General features: G+C 41.3%; 2 protein-coding genes and 1 long non-coding RNA gene across 3 annotated transcripts in view; 1 reads left to right on the forward strand and 2 right to left on the reverse strand.

Moving 5' to 3' along the window:
* LOC121373809 (low-density lipoprotein receptor-related protein 4-like) overlaps positions 1–4,407 on the reverse strand; it is a 65,514-nt gene extending 61,107 nt beyond the window's left edge. Inside the window, exon 1 of the mRNA XM_041500588.1 lies at positions 4,277–4,407. Within this exon, the coding sequence (XP_041356522.1) occupies positions 4,277–4,343 (67 nt within the window). The 5' untranslated portion in view covers positions 4,344–4,407. The remainder of the gene's footprint in view (positions 1–4,276) is intronic.
* A 96-nt stretch (positions 4,408–4,503) lies between these two features.
* On the forward strand, positions 4,504–15,502 carry LOC121367767. Its single transcript, XR_005957433.1, has 2 exons — positions 4,504–4,725; positions 15,184–15,502. It is a non-coding gene; the product is annotated as an uncharacterized LOC121367767 (long non-coding RNA).
* The window catches only part of LOC121367761 (monocarboxylate transporter 3-like), an 8,045-nt gene continuing 4,799 nt past the window's right edge, over positions 13,230–16,475 (reverse strand). The window contains exons 5-6 of the mRNA XM_041492118.1: positions 15,211–15,336; positions 13,230–13,584 (exon numbers count right to left, since the gene is read on the reverse strand). Coding sequence (XP_041348052.1) covers positions 13,367–13,584; positions 15,211–15,336 — 344 coding nt within the window. The 3' untranslated portion in view covers positions 13,230–13,366. The remainder of the gene's footprint in view (positions 13,585–15,210; positions 15,337–16,475) is intronic.

A 16,475-nucleotide genomic window follows, 5' to 3' on the forward strand; every position in this document is an offset into this window, starting at 1 on the left:
AACTTTTAAAAGCCCACTATTTAATTTTGGATGTAAATTTCTAAATTGTCCGCTTAATTTTTTTCTGTCCCGGGACAAGCCCCTGGCTATCTAGAGACAGGCCCCGGGACGGACATGCTCGAAACTCTAGTGGTTAAATGAGTATGTAAAAAAATATTCGCAACTCGCACTCAGGATCCAAAATTTACTTGAATGTCAATGTCATTTAGCAAACAAACGATAATAATACCCGTAAAGTTACAATGAATTTACGAATGATAAAGTTTGTTTTGTTTAACGACAGCACTAGAGCACCTTGATGTATTAATCATCGGCTATTGGAAGTCAAAATGTTTGTTCTTTTGACATAGTCTTAGAGAGGATCTTTTATATGCAGTATCCCACAGATAGGACAGCAGACACCACGGCCTTTGATATACCAGTCGTGGAGCACTGGCTGGAACGAGAAATAGTTCAACTGTTCATGTCATTTACACATAGTACTGGGATGTCATTTAGCAGGGAAAACGTTGTAACAGCCGCCATGAATTTACTATGATTAGTGAATATGAATGAATGAATGAATGAATGAATGAAGATTGAATGATCATTAATTTATTCCTTCATTTTGTATAAATTCATGGAGGCTTTAAAATAAAGGTTTAATAACTGTTTGTTTATTGTCGTGTATTTATACCTTAGGTATGATAGACGAGGCACCTAACTAAAGCAAAATGCAAAACAAACAAGATTAGATTCATTAATTCATTCATTATTCATTTCATTTATTCATCATCCATTTATCTATGTATATCCATTCATTCACACTCACTCATTCATTTCATTCATTTTTTCCGATTCATTGCATTTTCGTATTCACTCATGGTTTCACATAACACTTCTTCATCCAGTGCACCACGACTGGTATATCAAAGGCCGTGATATCTGCTATCCTGTCTGTGGGATGGTGCATATAACAGTACATAAAATGTGTTGAGTGCGTCGTTAAATAAAATATTTCTTTCCTTCATTCATTCATCCATTTATCTATTTATGGGACGGTGCATATAACTGTACATAAAATGTGTTGAGTAATAAAACATTTGCTTCATTCATTCATTCATCCATTAATCTATTTATCCATTCATTCACTCATTCATTCATTCATTCATTCATTTATTCATTCATTCATTCATTCATTCATTCATTCATTCATTCATTAATTGTCCGATTCATTTATTTTCATATTCACTCATTCAACATAATACCTTTTTTTAAATTAATTTATATATTATATTTTTCTGAGGTTTTTTTCGTTGTTATTGTTTTGTTGTTGTTATTGTTCTGTTGTTGTTATTGTTTTGTTGTTGTTATTTTGGGGGGTGTTCCCATATTGTCTGACGGTGTTCCAAATTTTGGAAAATATTTACTGGACAACTTAAATACAAGTCTTTCTTTAAGTTGCAAATTAAGGTTAATACGATATTGCTACACGTTTCGAGATCGATAGATAGAAATGTTTTATTTAACGACGCACTCAATACATTTTATTTACGGTTATATGGCGTCAGACACATGGTTAAGGACCACACAGATTTTGAGAGGAAACCCGCTGTCGCCACTTCATGGGCTACTCTTTCCGATTAGCAGCAAGGGATCTTTTATTTGCGCTTCCCACAAGCAGGATAGCACAAACCATGGCCTTTTGTTGAAACCACTTTATGCATCACTGGTCCGGTGTAAGTGTAAGTAATACAAAACTACCCATTTGAGCCTTGCGGACGGCACTCACTCAGGGTTTTTGGACGACTATCGTGGGATAAAACAAAATACCAGTTGCCACACTAACAAAAAAACGACTGGGATCCGAACCCAAAAGTACCCCTTCCACCGTGTTGGAACCGATGGCCTAACCACGATGGCCACCGAGGCCAGTTTTTTCGAGATGGAGCACGTATTAGAAATCCGGGCGGGGGGGACGCTTGCGTTTAGAAAGCGAACCACCTCTGTGGACTCAACCTAGGATTTTTATTCTCGTCACAATCAGTGCCCTACAACTGGTTTATCAAAGGCCATGGTATGTGCTGTCCTGCATGTGGAAAAGTATATATATACATGTGTGTATATATATATATATATATATATATATATATATATATATATATACATATATATATGTGTATATATGTGTATATATATTATAACAGATCCCATGCTGACACTGGATAAAAGTAGCAGGTTTCCTCTAAAACCTCGTGTCAGAAATTACCAAATGTTTAACATCTGACAGCCGATGATTTAGTGGCGTCGTTAAACAAAACCAACTTTAACTTTTGTTGCAATAACCATAGGAAGCTGATTCAAAGGTTGGGACTGGGATCATCTCTTTGAGAAGGTGTACACATACTAGATTCCCATCCATCTCCTTTTTTATAAAACGTATTATATACTAGATTCATTTCACTTATTTTCGTGCTTATATCCAATTACGGTTCAAGCACGCTGTCCTGAGCACACATTTCAGCTATCTGGGTTGTCTGTCCAGGACAGTGGATTAGTTGTTAGTTGGTTAGTTGTTAGTGAGAGACAAGAGAGTGCAGTGGCCTTACACCTACCCATTGAGCCCTTAAGAACTCGCTCTGGGTTGGAGCCGGTACCGGGCTGCGCCACCGAGGCCGGTTATATTCTAAAGTGTGTGGATTCATAGTGATTGGTGTATTTAGCCACTAACCACAAACCCATGTTGGGTGCAGCTCAGTGGTAAAGAGCTAGGATGAGGTGCGATAGGTGGCAGGATTGATCGCCATCTAGATAGCAAACGCCGTGGAATGTACTGCCCCGTCTCTCTCTCTCTCTCTCTCTCTCTCCTCTCTCTCTCTCTCTCTCTCTCTCTCTCTCTCTCTCTCTCTCTCTCTCTCTCTCTCTCTCTCTCTCTCTGTATATATATATATATATATCTGTCTCCGTCTCTGTCCACAATGCACACACATATTCGCCCCCCCCCCTCTCTCTCTAGTCTCTCGCCTCTCTCTCTCTCTCATCTCTCTCTCTCGCTCTCTCCTTGTGTCTCTCTCTCCTACCTCTCTGTAGTCTCTCCATCTCTCTTCCTCTCACTCAAAAATTGCACGCTCATATTCTCCCCCCCTCTCTCCCCCCCACTCTCTCTCTCTATCTCTCTCTCTCTCTCTCTCTCTCCTCTCGTCTCCTTTCTCTCTCTCTGTCTCTATGTCTTCTATCTCACTATGTCGTCCGTCTCTCTCCAAAATGCAGATACATATTCTCTAAAAGCCCCCCTCTCTCTTTTTTTTTCTCTCTCTCTCTTCTCTCTCTCTCTCTCTCTCTCTCTCGCTCTCTCTCTCTCTCTCTCTCTCTCTCTCGTGATACTATATATATATATATATATGATATAGATGAAGATATACGAGAAGATCTGTCTCCGTCTTCTGTCCAAAAGTGCACACACATATTCTCTCTCTCTCTCTCTCTCTCTCTAGAGAGAAGAGAGAGAGTAGAGAGAAGGACTCTCTCTCTCTCCTCTCACTCTCTTATCCCTCTCTCTTCTCTCCAAAAAGCAATGCAAAACACATTCTCTCCCCCTCTTCTCTCTTCTCTCTCTCTCCTCTCTCTCTCCCTCTCCAAGCTCTCTCTCTCTCTCTCCTCTCCTCTCTCTCTCTCTCTCTCTCTCTCTCTCTCTCTCTCTCTCTCTCTCTCTCTCTTCTCTCTCTCTTTCTCTGTGTTTGTGTGTGTGTTTCTGTCTCTCTCCAAAATGCTTCCTATAGTTTGTTTAAAATAGTGTTTTATTATACAAAGCTTTTATCCTACTGTACATACCATCATGTACATCGCACAAAACCCGCCACACCCCACAACTCATCCCGCCCACCCGGAAACGTCAGTAATAAATTATTTAGATACTTTCTGCATCAACCAACGTTGCGTGCAGACACTTTATTTACGTCTCAGGGGGTTGTGTCTAAACACTGAAGTGCGAAGTTTCCACGGGGAGGGGTCCAGTCATTCTTCTCCGAAAAATATGTACTAGTATTTATTTTTTAATTTGCTTGAGCATGGAGGGTTTGGTCCCAAAATCCCCACCCACCCTACACCCACCTCACCCACATGCACATGTGCCTGTAAAATAAAATTAATCAATAATGAGTACTAAATACATGTGTACTTACATGATAAATAATAATAAATAATAATAATAATAATAATAATAATAGACTTCACATGTATCTAATCAATTTTTTAATTTCTAAAGTGTTTTAATGAACATGCATAAAAATCCACTTACTACATATTGCGTTCCGGATCAAAGAAATATATGAAACTAGCAAAACCAGGGGCTTTGCAAAATTCATAATTATAGCACTAGTTTTAGGCCGTCTTCTCACAATGTTATGGTCTAAAATAAGAGTTTGTGAGATTGCGCATTGCGAGCCGTAGGAACTACATGGCGGTCAAGCGGATGGGTATTTGAGTCGAACAAGAGTCACCTGTTTCCGGTACACTTCCTGCAGCTATAAGATGGCGGTAGTTTGACGTTTGATTGCATCTTGGAGTTGTTTAATTTGTACTCACTGGGAAGTTTAAACTGCCAGCTGAGTGTGACATTTTATATATTGTTAATCGAAAGAAAAACAAAATTAGTTTGAATAAGGGCTATTGAGAAATTAATCAAATGGAGAATTGTCATCTATAGGTGTCTGGAAATGCCAAATTGGTGGTGGAGGAGGGGAAAAGGTGAGGGAGGGGGTGGCTATATATTAGTTGGCATTTCAAAACCACACATGTGCTATTCTGAGTTCAATTTCACAAAACATTGTAAGCCTAGTGTTGCACGTAAACGTAAATCTACTACTAAACCACAATTTTTATTAACCGGCCTCGGTGGCGTCGTGGTTAGGCCATCGGTCTACAGGCTGGTAGGTACTAGGTTCGGATCCCAGTCGAGTCATGGGATTTTTAATCCAGATACCGACTCCAAACCCAGAGTGAGTGCTCCGCAAGGCTCAATGGGTAGGTGTAAACCACTTACACCGACCAATGGTCCATAACTGGTTCAACAAAGGCCATGGTTTGTGCTATCCTGCCTGTGGGAAGCGCAAATAAAAGATCCCTTGCTGCTAATCGGAAAGAGTAGCCCATGTAGTGGCGACAGTGGGTTTCCTCAAAAAATCTGTGTGGTCCTTAACCATATGTCTGACGCCATATAACCGTAAATAAAATGTGTTGAGTGCGTCGTTAAATAAAACATTCCTTTCTTTCAGTTTTTATTACTATTAACAGTAGGCCTACAAACTCAGTTTGTTTTGCACTTAAAATACTTCACCTTCAGTAATGATGTAATTTTCTGCGTAAAATGCATGACAAATCTATGTAACATAACCGATATATCTATTATTTATAATGTTTTGGGAAATTGGCTCCTGAGCCCTGTTCCATTAAGCGGTCTTAGCTCTAAGATCAACTTTAGAGCATAACTACCATATAAGGTGATCTTAGTGCTAAGATCGATTAGTGAAACAGGGCCCAGGGTTTCGTTCCACGACTGGCGGGACGTAGCCCAGTGGTAAAGCGCTCGCCTGATGCGCGGTCGGTCTAGGATCGATCACCGTCGGTGGGTCCATTGGGCTATTTCTCGTTCCAGCCAGCGCACCACGACTGGTATATCAAAGGCCGTGGTATGTGATATGGTGCATATAAAAGATCTCTTGCTGCTAATCAAAAAAGAGTAGCTCATGAAGTGGCGACAGTGGGTTTCTTCTCTCAATATCTGTGTGATCCTTAACCATATGTCTGACACCAAATAACCGTAAATAAAATGTGTCGAGTGCGTCGTTAAATAAAACATTTCCTTCCTTCCTTCGTTCAACGAAGAGATGTTAGCGTTAAGATCACCTTAAGTTCATAAGGTGGTTATGCACTTAAGATGATCTTCGGGCTAAAATCGCTTCGTGGAACGGAGCCCCAGCTCCTGAGATCGGGACGCCTGTGTTCCCTTGCGCTTGCCGGTTTGGGTATATTCCCTCTCCAAACCACCTCCTGTTTTGAACGAAGGAACTGGCCCACGCCAAGAACACTTGCGACCAAGACAGGCGTACACTACAACAGTTTGCTCTGAACGTGTTGTTACATTACTTCCATGTCCAATTCGAATGGAAGATTTAATCTTCAGAATTGAACAGTCCATGTTATTGTGCCAGACGGATGATGCCAACAAGTTCGCTGTCTGTGTGTAACTCGCCAGTCTTAAATGGCCTTGGCTAGCTGCCAGATTTTGAGGATTTGCCGATTTCATAAGATTTTCTACGATGCCATACAACAGCTATCAAAGTTCAGCCAGCGAACGTTTCGTTTACGTTTGCGAACTAATTGATTGGTTCCCTACGTGGCCATTGGGTTTAACGTGAAGCGCATAATCCAGTCTAGTTACGTTTTTTTGCTAGGTCTGGCTGAACGCATGCATCCCTGGTATCCAGTATCGGGCTTCACAGTTAATGAGAGAGATTCCAGTTCAATAGCCTTACACCTCCTTACACTCCCCATCGGTGGCCCCATTGGGCAAATTCTTGTTCCAGCCAGTGCTCCACAGCTGGTGTAAAATAGGCCGTTGTATGTACTATCCTGCCTGTAGGATGCTGCATATAAAAACAGTCCTTGCTGCTAATAGGAAAGAATAGCCCGTCGTGTGACAGCAGCATGCTTCCTCCTTCAAACTGGCCTCGGTGGCGTCGTGGTTAGGCCATCGGTCTACAGGCTGGTAGGTACTGGGTTCGGATCCCAGTCGAGGCATGGGTTTTTTAATCCAGATACCGACTCCAAACCCTGAGTGAGTGCTCCGCAAGGCTCAATGCGTAGGTGTAAACCACTTACACCGACCAGTGATCCATAACTGGTTCAACATGGTGTGTGCTATCCTGCCTGTGGGAAGCGCAAATAAAAGATCCCTTGCTGCTAATGGGAAAGAGTAGCCCATGTAGTGGCGACAACGGGTTTCCTCTCAAAATCTGTGTGGTCCTTGACCATATGTCTGACGCCATATAACCGTAAATAAAATGTGTTGAGTGAAAGAAAGAAGTGTTTTATTTAACGACGCACTCACCACATTTTATTTACGGTTATATGGCGTCAGACATATGGTTAAGGACTACACAGATTTTTTTTAGAGGAAACCCGCTGTCGCCACATAGGCTGCTCTTTTACGACAGACAGCAAGGGATCTTTTATTTGCGCTTCCCACAGGCAGGATAGCATAAACCATGGCCTTTGTGGAACCAGTTATGGATCACTAGTCGGAGCAAGTGGTTTACACCTACCCATTGAGCCTTGCGGAGCACTCACTCAGGGTTTGGAGTCGGTATCTGGATTAAAAATTCCATGCCTCGACTGGGATCCGAACCCAGCACCTACCAGCCTGTAGACCGATGGCCTGCCACGACGCCACCGAGGCCGGTCTGTGTTGAGTTCGTCGTTAAATATAACATTTCTTTTCTTTCTTTTTCTCCTTCTATATCTGTGTGGTCTTTAACCATATGCCTGACGTCATATAACGGTAAAGATTTAGTTCAGTCGGTTGAGTGCTCGCTTGAGGTGCTTGCGTCGCAGGATCGAACCACTTCGGTGGATCCATTCAACTGATTGAATTTTTTTCTCGTTCCAACCAGTGCACCACAACTGGTTAAAGGCCGTAGTATGTGCTATCCTGTCTCTGTTGGTGCATATAAAAGATCCATTGTTGCATTAGAAAACAATGTAGCGGGTTTCCACTAATGAGTCAGAATTACCAAATGTTTGACATCCAATAGCCGATGATTAATTAATCATTGTGCTCTAGTGGTGTCGTTAAACAAAACAAACAAACTCATATAACCGTAATGAAGTTGTTTTGAGTACGTCGTTTTTTTTGTTTTTTTTTGTTTTTTTTGTTACCGGCCTCGGTGGCGTCGTGGTTAGGCCATCGGTCTACAGGCTGGTAGGAACTGGGTTCGGATACCAGTCGAGGCATGGGATTTTTAATCCAGATACCGACACCAAACCCTGAGAGAGTGCTCCGCAAGGTTCAATGGGTAGGTGTAAACCACTTGCACCGACCAGTGATCCATAACTGGTTCAACAAAGGCCATGGTTTGTGTTATGTTCCTGTGGGAAGCGCAAATAAAAGATCCCTTGCTGCTAATCGGAAAGAGTAGCCCATGTAGTGGCGACAGCGGGTTTCCTCTCAAAAATATGTGTGGTTCTTAATCATATGTCTGACTCCATATAACCGTAAATAAAATGTGTTGAGTGCGTCGTTAAATAAAACATTTCTTTCTTTTTTTTCTTCCTTTTTTACACTTTCCTATTAAGCCGGTAACACTACATTTTGATGGGAGCGGGTGCCGTGTTTCGATCCTAGCACCAACTAGCTTTAACGCCTATGGATTAAAGATATTGTCCTAAATTTGCTGCCATTGCAATATGTTTTTGACTAACATAGCTTTTTTGACGACTAAAATTACATAAATGTTCTTGTTTAAAATAAGGGGCGGGACGTAGCCCAGTGGTAAAGCGCACACTCGATGCGCGGTCGGTCTGGGATCGATCCCCGTCGGTGGGCCCATTGGGTTATTTCTCGTTCCAGCCAATGCACCACGACTAGCATATCAAAGGCCGTGATATGTACTACCATGTCTGTGGGATGGTGCATATAAAAGATCCCTTGCTGCTAAACGAAAAGAGTAGCCCATGAAGTGGCGACAGCGGGTTTTCTCTCTCAATATCTGTGTGGTTCTTAACCATATGTCTGACGCCATATAACCGTAAATAAAATGTGTTGAGTGTGTCGTTGAATAAAATCTTTCCTTCCTTCCTTGTTTAAAATATTGACCAGTCACGGAGTGTCTGTATATTTCCTGGACGACCTAATGTTTGCAGTAGCCCAAGCTTGCTTTTACCTAATGATCGTTGGCTATGCAGGGTGAGTTAAAGTGTGTTTAGTTTAACGACACCACTAGAGCACATTGATTTATTAATCATCGGCTATTGGATGTCAAACATTTGGTAATTCTGATATGTAGTCTTAGAGAGGAAACCAGATACAGGTTTTTTTTATTCCATTAGTAGCAAGGGATCTTTTTATATGCACCATTCCACATACAGGATATCATGTAGTATGGCCTTTGATATACAAGTCACGACGCACTGGCTGGAACGATAAATAGCCCAATAAACCCACTGACGCGGATCGATCCCAAACCGAGCGAGCTTAATGCGAGCGCTTCCCTACTATGCTACGTTTCGCCCCGCTATGCAGGCAGTGATATTCTAACTTATTCTAACTAAGTAATTAAAAAGTCTATTGGTCGGAAATATCGTAGCAATGGCAGAAAGGTCTGGAGACGGACTCTTTAACGTCCAGTCGTAAAGCGCTTACTTGATACGCAGTCGATCTGGGATCGATCCCAGTTGGTGGATATCTCGTCCCAGTCAGTGCACCACAACTGGTGTATCAAAGACCGCGGCATGTGCTATCCTATATGTGGGATGGTGCATATAAAAGAACCTTTGCAACTAAGGAATACATTTAGCGGGTTTCCTCTACAGGTAACAACAATGTTTGACATCCAATAGCCGGGGGCGAGACGTAGCCCAGTGGTAAAGCGCTCGCTTGATGCGCGGTCGGTTTGGGATTGATCCCCGTCAGTGGGCCCATTGAGCTACTTCTCGCCCCAGCCAGTGCACCACGACTTATACATCAAAGGCCGTCGTATGTGCTATCCTGTCTTTGGGATAGTGCATATAAAAGATCCCTTGCTGCTAATCGAAAAGAGTAGCCCATGAAGTGGCGACAGCGGTTTTCCTCCCTTAATATATGTGTGGTCCTTGACCATATGTCCGACGTCATATAACCGTAAATAAAATGTGTTGAGTGCGTCATTAACCATTTCCTTTCATTTCCTTCCGTTGTTTCTGGTCGTTCTAATGTTTGTTTCACTAGGTCGTTGGTCAACTCGACGGTTGCGCCGTAACTTCCTCAACTCCCGACTTAGACGGGTACGCCTCTACGCGTGCTGTAACCTCACCGTGGTGCAGGGGTGTAACATTCTCTTTGAGAATGGCCAATACAGCACAAATCCCCTTGTTTTCTTCGGGATACAATTAAGATTTTGAGTAAAAGTCAGTATCTATCTGTGATATTTGTATTTTTGCACAGTTCTTTACACTGTGTTTTTATTTAAATCTTTTTATATTGATGTTGGTCATCACTTTATTTGTTTGCATTACCATAGTTTAACACCCAGTAGCCGATGCATTTTTCGTGCTGGGGTGTTGTTAAACATTCATTCATTCATTTTAGACGGGTACGCTCAGATTAACAACTAATGGGTTTACACACCGATAATCGAGTTGTAAGCGCTCACCGGCCTCGGTGGCGCAGTGGTTAAGCCATCGGACTACAGGCTGGTAGGTACAGAGTTCGCAGCCCGGTACCGGCTCCCACCCAGAGCGAGTTCTTAAGGGTTCAATGGGTAGATGTAAGCCACTACACCATCTTCTCTCTCACTAACAACTAAACAACTAACCCACTGTCCTGGACAGACAACCCAGATAGCTCAGGTGGGTGCCCAGGACAGCGTGCTTGAACCTTAATTGGATATAAGCTCAAAAATAAATTGAAATGAAATAAATGAAATGAAAGCGCTCAGACTAGTAGCTGGGCAGTCGTAGAAGTCGTGACAGCAAAACTTTGGCCAACTTCCTGCTGGCAGTTAAAAATCTAAGTCTAGCATTGTAGGACTACTACAAACATTTTTTTCAATTTATTTTCGGGTTAATATCCAATTAAGGTTCAAGCACGCTCTCCTAGGCACACACCTCAGCTATCTGGGCTGTCTATACAGGACAGTGGGTTAGTTTATTAATTGTTAGTTGTTAGTGAGAGAGAAGAGGGTGTAGTGGTCTTACACCTCTACCCATTGAGTCGTTAAAAAACGCTCTGGGTGGAAGTTGGTACCGGGCCGCGAACCCTGTACCTACCAGCCTTATTTTAGAAATCATTGATTTTAAATGCCGCACTCTAACCGCACGCGTGCGACGCGACACATAAATCTGACGCATCGCGCGCGTGCAGTTAGGATGCGGCAATGGAAATCAATGATTCCTAAAATAATCGCTCGCCTCGCTCTCGTCGCCCGCGGCCGGTTAGGATAGAGCTTTAGCCGCAAACTCCTGACAGTTTCGTTAATATAAAGGAAAACTGGGGCGATAATGTGTTACCGGTCTTGGTGGTGTCGTGGTAGGCACAGAGTTCGCAGCCCGGTGTAATAGGTTCAAATTACCCCCCGGTTCAGGTTACCCCCGGGTAATTTGAACCTAGGTTCAAAGTACCCCCCGTAGTTTCAAATTACCCCCACCCAACAACCAGTAAATTTTCACAAATAGGGTATATTTTTTACATCGAAACGTTGATATATATATATTAAGTATTCCAATAAAATATGAAAATGGGTTCAGGTGTTATTTTCCCTAGGGGAAAGAACAAAATGTTATGACACAGTTTACAAAGTCCCATATTATATATGGATAATCGACATAATTTGATATGAAACATTTTATATGGATAATAAAGAAATTATTACACGAGCGGGTGTGTCATATTGATTTTACGAAACTCGTGACAGATTTCATATAATGAAATCTGTCACTCGTTTCGTAAAATCAGTATGACACACCCGCTCGTGTAATAATCTCTATTTCTTGTATACTACTACCTAAGTTCAGATATAAACTGTTAATAGTCAATACGTAAATAATAGAACACATAATATGTCTGTCCTATTATATTTTACGTATAACCCCTTCCGGCGTCGACATCACGTCGTCTGTGTATATACACGGACGTTAAACAATGATTCAATCACTCACCATTTTTCTCCCCAGGAAATATCACTATGTGAAATTAGTCTAATTCACAACACGTTCATGAATCGCCGTCTAGTTTGAGATATTAAATGGGTTAATCCGAAACTTGGGGTAATTTGAAACTACCATATATGTGCAAGTTACCCCCCAGTTTCAGGCTACCCCCGGGGGGTCGTTTGAAACTAAGGGGGGTAGCTTGAAACTAGGTTCCAACTACCCCGGGGGTAATCTGAACCTAGGTTCAAACAATCCCCGGTAATCTGAAACTAGGTTCAAACAACCCCCGGTAATCTGAAACTAGGTTCAAACAACCCCCGGTAATCTGAAACTAGGTTCAAATTACCGGGGAATAACTTGAATACGGGAGGAATTTGAAACTGGGACACCGGTACAGTGGGTAGGTGTAAGACCACTACACTCTCTTCCCTCTCACTAACAACTAACCCACTGTTCTGGACAGACAGCTCAAATAGCTGAGGTGTGTACACAGGACAGTGTGCTTGAACCTTAATTGGATATAAGCACGAAAATAAGTTGAAATTAAAAATAAAAATTATAATATGTTAGATCTTTTTAAATGATGACGTGGTGTCACACATTTTATAATCATGTTTGACATCTATTAGCCACTGGTTATAAACTAATCATTTGTCGATGTAGAAACAATTAGAAAGAACGGAACCTACAGATTGTAATATGTTTATTTTTATCAACAACAAAAAACTATATATACTGTAACGTCATATTAGTGTCATGATTTATGATCTTGGAAGTGGCACACGACGTCAAAGTCCTTTGTAGTAGTAGTCACGACCTTGTCGAAACACCCCTTAGCCTCTGCTGTTTGCAGAGATATGATTTGTGAATGTTTGTCGTTCAGAAGTGTGTTTAGATGGATTTGGATGAATTGATGGATAGATGGGTTAGTAGACAGATGGATGAATAATGGATGGATGGGTGAATGAATACATGGATAGATGATGGATGGATGTATAATGGATGGATATGTGGGGGTGGGTGGACGGATGGATGGATGAATGGATTGGAGGATCAATGAATCGATGGATAGATGGATAATGGATGGATGGGTGAGTTGGTGGATGGGTGGGTGGATGGATAGATGGGTGGGTGAATGGATGGTTGGTTGGGTGGGATGATGAATGGATGATGGATGGATGGATGAATGTGTGGGTGGATGTATGGATGGGTAGATAAATGGATAAATAATGGATGGATAGATGGGTGAATGAATGCATGGATCGATGATGGATGGATAATGGATGAACAAATGGATGGATGAATGAATAGATGGATGGATGGATGGATAAACAGATGGATGGACCGATGGATAGATGAACAGATGGATGGATGGATGGAAGGATGGATGGATGGACGAATGGATGAACAGATGGATGAATGGAGTCTGTTCGACCTCGTCATCAAATCACCGAATTTGGCCATAACGGCACAAACGTTTTCCTTAACGAAACGGATAATCATCGTGATGTAACTTGGTAATCGTCGCAATAGCATCTGAGGGTTGTCCTTTGCGAACTTCCTGGACATGTTCTAGTTTAGTTCCGTTTCCGCGTGGGCCGACGAGCGACAAGGGGATAAGCGAAATCCCGCTCAACACAAAGCAAGCTCCAGCTATGAAAAACGGAATTTCCCTCAACTTGGTTACGGTTCTCAGCCACACTGAAACAGAAGGACACACAGAAAGAGATTAGAAAAGGAAAATTAATGGTTAAAGTTAAAGGGACATACCCTAGTTAGAAAAGGAAAATTAATTGTTAAAGTTAAAGGGACATACCCTAGTTAGAAAAGGAAAATTAATGGTTAAAGTTAAAGGGACATACCCTAGTTAGAAAAGGAAAATTAATGGTTAAAGTTAAAGGGACATACCCTAGTTAGAAAAGGAAAATTAATGGTTAAAGTTAAAGGGACATACCCTAGTTAGAAAAGGAAAATTAAAGGGACAGATCCTAGTTAGAAAAGGAAAATTAATGGTTAAAGTTAAAGGGACATACCCTAGTTAGAAAAGGAAAATTAATGGTTAAAGTTAAAAGGACAGATCCTAGTTAGAAAAGGAAAATTAATGGTTAAAGTTAAAGGGACATACCCTAGTTAGAAAAGGAAAATTAATGGTTAAAGTTAAAAGGACATATCCTAGTTAGAAAAGGAAAATTAATGGTTAAAGTTAAAGGGACATACCCTAGTTAGAAAAGGAAAATTAATGGTTAAAGTTAAAAGGACAGATCCTAGTTAGAAAAAGAAAATTAAATGTTAAAGTTAAAGGGACAGACCCTAGTTAGAAAAGGAAAATTAATGGTTAAAGTTAGAGGGACAGACCCTAATTTTTAAACACTACGACGTATTCTTCACTACTGGAGCCGTTTTTAATACTTTAAGTTAGAAATACTTACATTTTATTATTTTGAATATGCATTTTCATACACCTGAAGTGGTTCTGGTCATCCTGGTTTTTGTAATACCCCAAAATGCATTTTCCATAATTTTAAAAACGCACGTTCGTCTGAGAAGGAATGGTTATCGTGACACGCTCTAGTTATTTTTAGACGGAATTTCCCCATTTAAACATCACAGACTAGCTTCTCTCTCTTACCTAAATGTGTTTGCAGGTTTGTAGATAAACCAATAAACTTAGTGTTCATTTACTTGAGCTCAAACTAGGGCCTGCGCCTCTAAAGGTTGTTTTGTTTGACGAAACCACTAGAGCATACTGATGTATTAATCATCAACTATTGGATGTCAAACATGTTGTGATTCTCACATGTAGTTTTAAAGGAGACCCGCTACGTTTTTTTCCGTTAGCAGCAAGGGCTCTTTTATATGCACTTTCCACACAGACACGACAGCACATACCACAAGTCGTGGGGCACCGGATGTAAGGTATTCTCTATGTATCATTGTCAGTTTTTATTGGGACTTAAAATGCACACATTTTCCTAAAAAAAATTCCACATCTTTTTCGAGTTGGCTTTGTTTGTTTGTGTGTGTGGTTTGTTTTGTTTTGTTGGGTTGTTGTTTGTTTTGTATGTTTGGTTTGGGTTTTTTTTTGGGGGGGGGGGGGGGTTGGGGGGTTTGGGGTTGGGGGGGTTGCGGGGGGGGTTGTTGTTGTTTGGTGTTGGGGGTTTTATGTTGTTTGGTGTGGGACTTTGTGTGCAGTTGGGGGTGGGGTTTTTTTGGGGGGGCGGGGGATGTGAAACCTATAGAGGGCAGTCTCGGAATCTCTGTTTTATTATACTATATCAATCTGGGGTTGTTGTTTTTTAGGTTGATATCAACCAATGGGCGTGTCACCTGCAGTGGGCGGGCCGATGATGGCTCCTCCTCCCTGTTGTAGCAGCAAGAGTCCCATGAATCTAGGAAACCTCTTCATTCCGACCAGTCGAACCAGCACCACATACTGCAGACACCCATACCCGCCTGAAACAAAATAACTTTTGTTATTTAAATTACACAATATTAAGTGTATCGTTAATAGTAACACATCTTGAATAGACCGTTAAGTCCCGTTGGTAGAACGCTCGGCTGACTTGCTTTGGTCGCAGGTTCGAATCTCCTCGGTGGACGAATTCTCAGATTTTTTTTTTTTTTTTTTTTTTTTGGTGTTGTTTTTTTGTTGTTGTTGTTGTTGTTCTTTTCATCTCAACCAGTGTCCCACACCAAATTCAGACAATTGACAGAAACATTTCTATAGCATATATAGAGTACATTACAAATCTGAAGTCAAGTATTAGTAATTCCTTTATTATTTGTATTTTATTTTTATTTATTTATTGTTGTAATACATGTATAAATATATTTTAAACAAATAAGTAAGCAATATCATTGCTACTAAAACTAAAACTTAAATTTGTTTCAAATCTGGTTTCTAATGCTGGGCTTAGACTACGAACTGTCAATAAGAGTTGGCCAATTCGCCGAACTCTCGACTTCTACGACTGTTCAGTTGCTAGTCTGAACGCTCTTACAAACTCGATTCTCGTCGTATACAACACGACCCATTAGTCGGTAATCTGAGCGCACCTGTCGTTGGTTGGCTCGGGGGGAGGGGATAGCAACGCGACTGTCGATTTGGCTAACTCCGTCGTGACAGTTGATAGTCTCAGACTAGCATAATAATATGTAAGAAATAGAATACCACAATTCGTGTCCGAAACCATTTATTTCACAAGCTCGTTGTTTAAAAGCGTGTCCAACTCGCGTTTGCTTGTCGGTACGTTTCAAAACAATTCATTGTAAACTAAATGGTACCTCATGTATTATTTCGATAGGGGTGGGATTTATCTCAGTCGGATGAGTGCTCGCTTGAGGTGCTTTTGTATCAGGATCGAACCTCCTCTATGGATCCATTCAACTGATTGGATTTGTTCTCGTTCCAACCAGTCAACTGGTCAAAGGCCGTAGCATATGTTTTCCTGTCTGTGGGAAAGTGCATATAAAAGATCCCTTGCTACATTAGGAAAAGTGTAGCGGTTTTCCCCTGATGACTACGAGTAAGAATTACCAAATGTTTGACATCCAATAGCCGATCCCTTGCATTAAGAAAAGTGTAGCGGGTT

Source organism: Gigantopelta aegis, chromosome 1 (assembly GCF_016097555.1).
Source record: "Gigantopelta aegis isolate Gae_Host chromosome 1, Gae_host_genome, whole genome shotgun sequence".
NCBI classification, from domain to species: domain Eukaryota; kingdom Metazoa; phylum Mollusca; class Gastropoda; order Neomphalida; family Peltospiridae; genus Gigantopelta; species Gigantopelta aegis.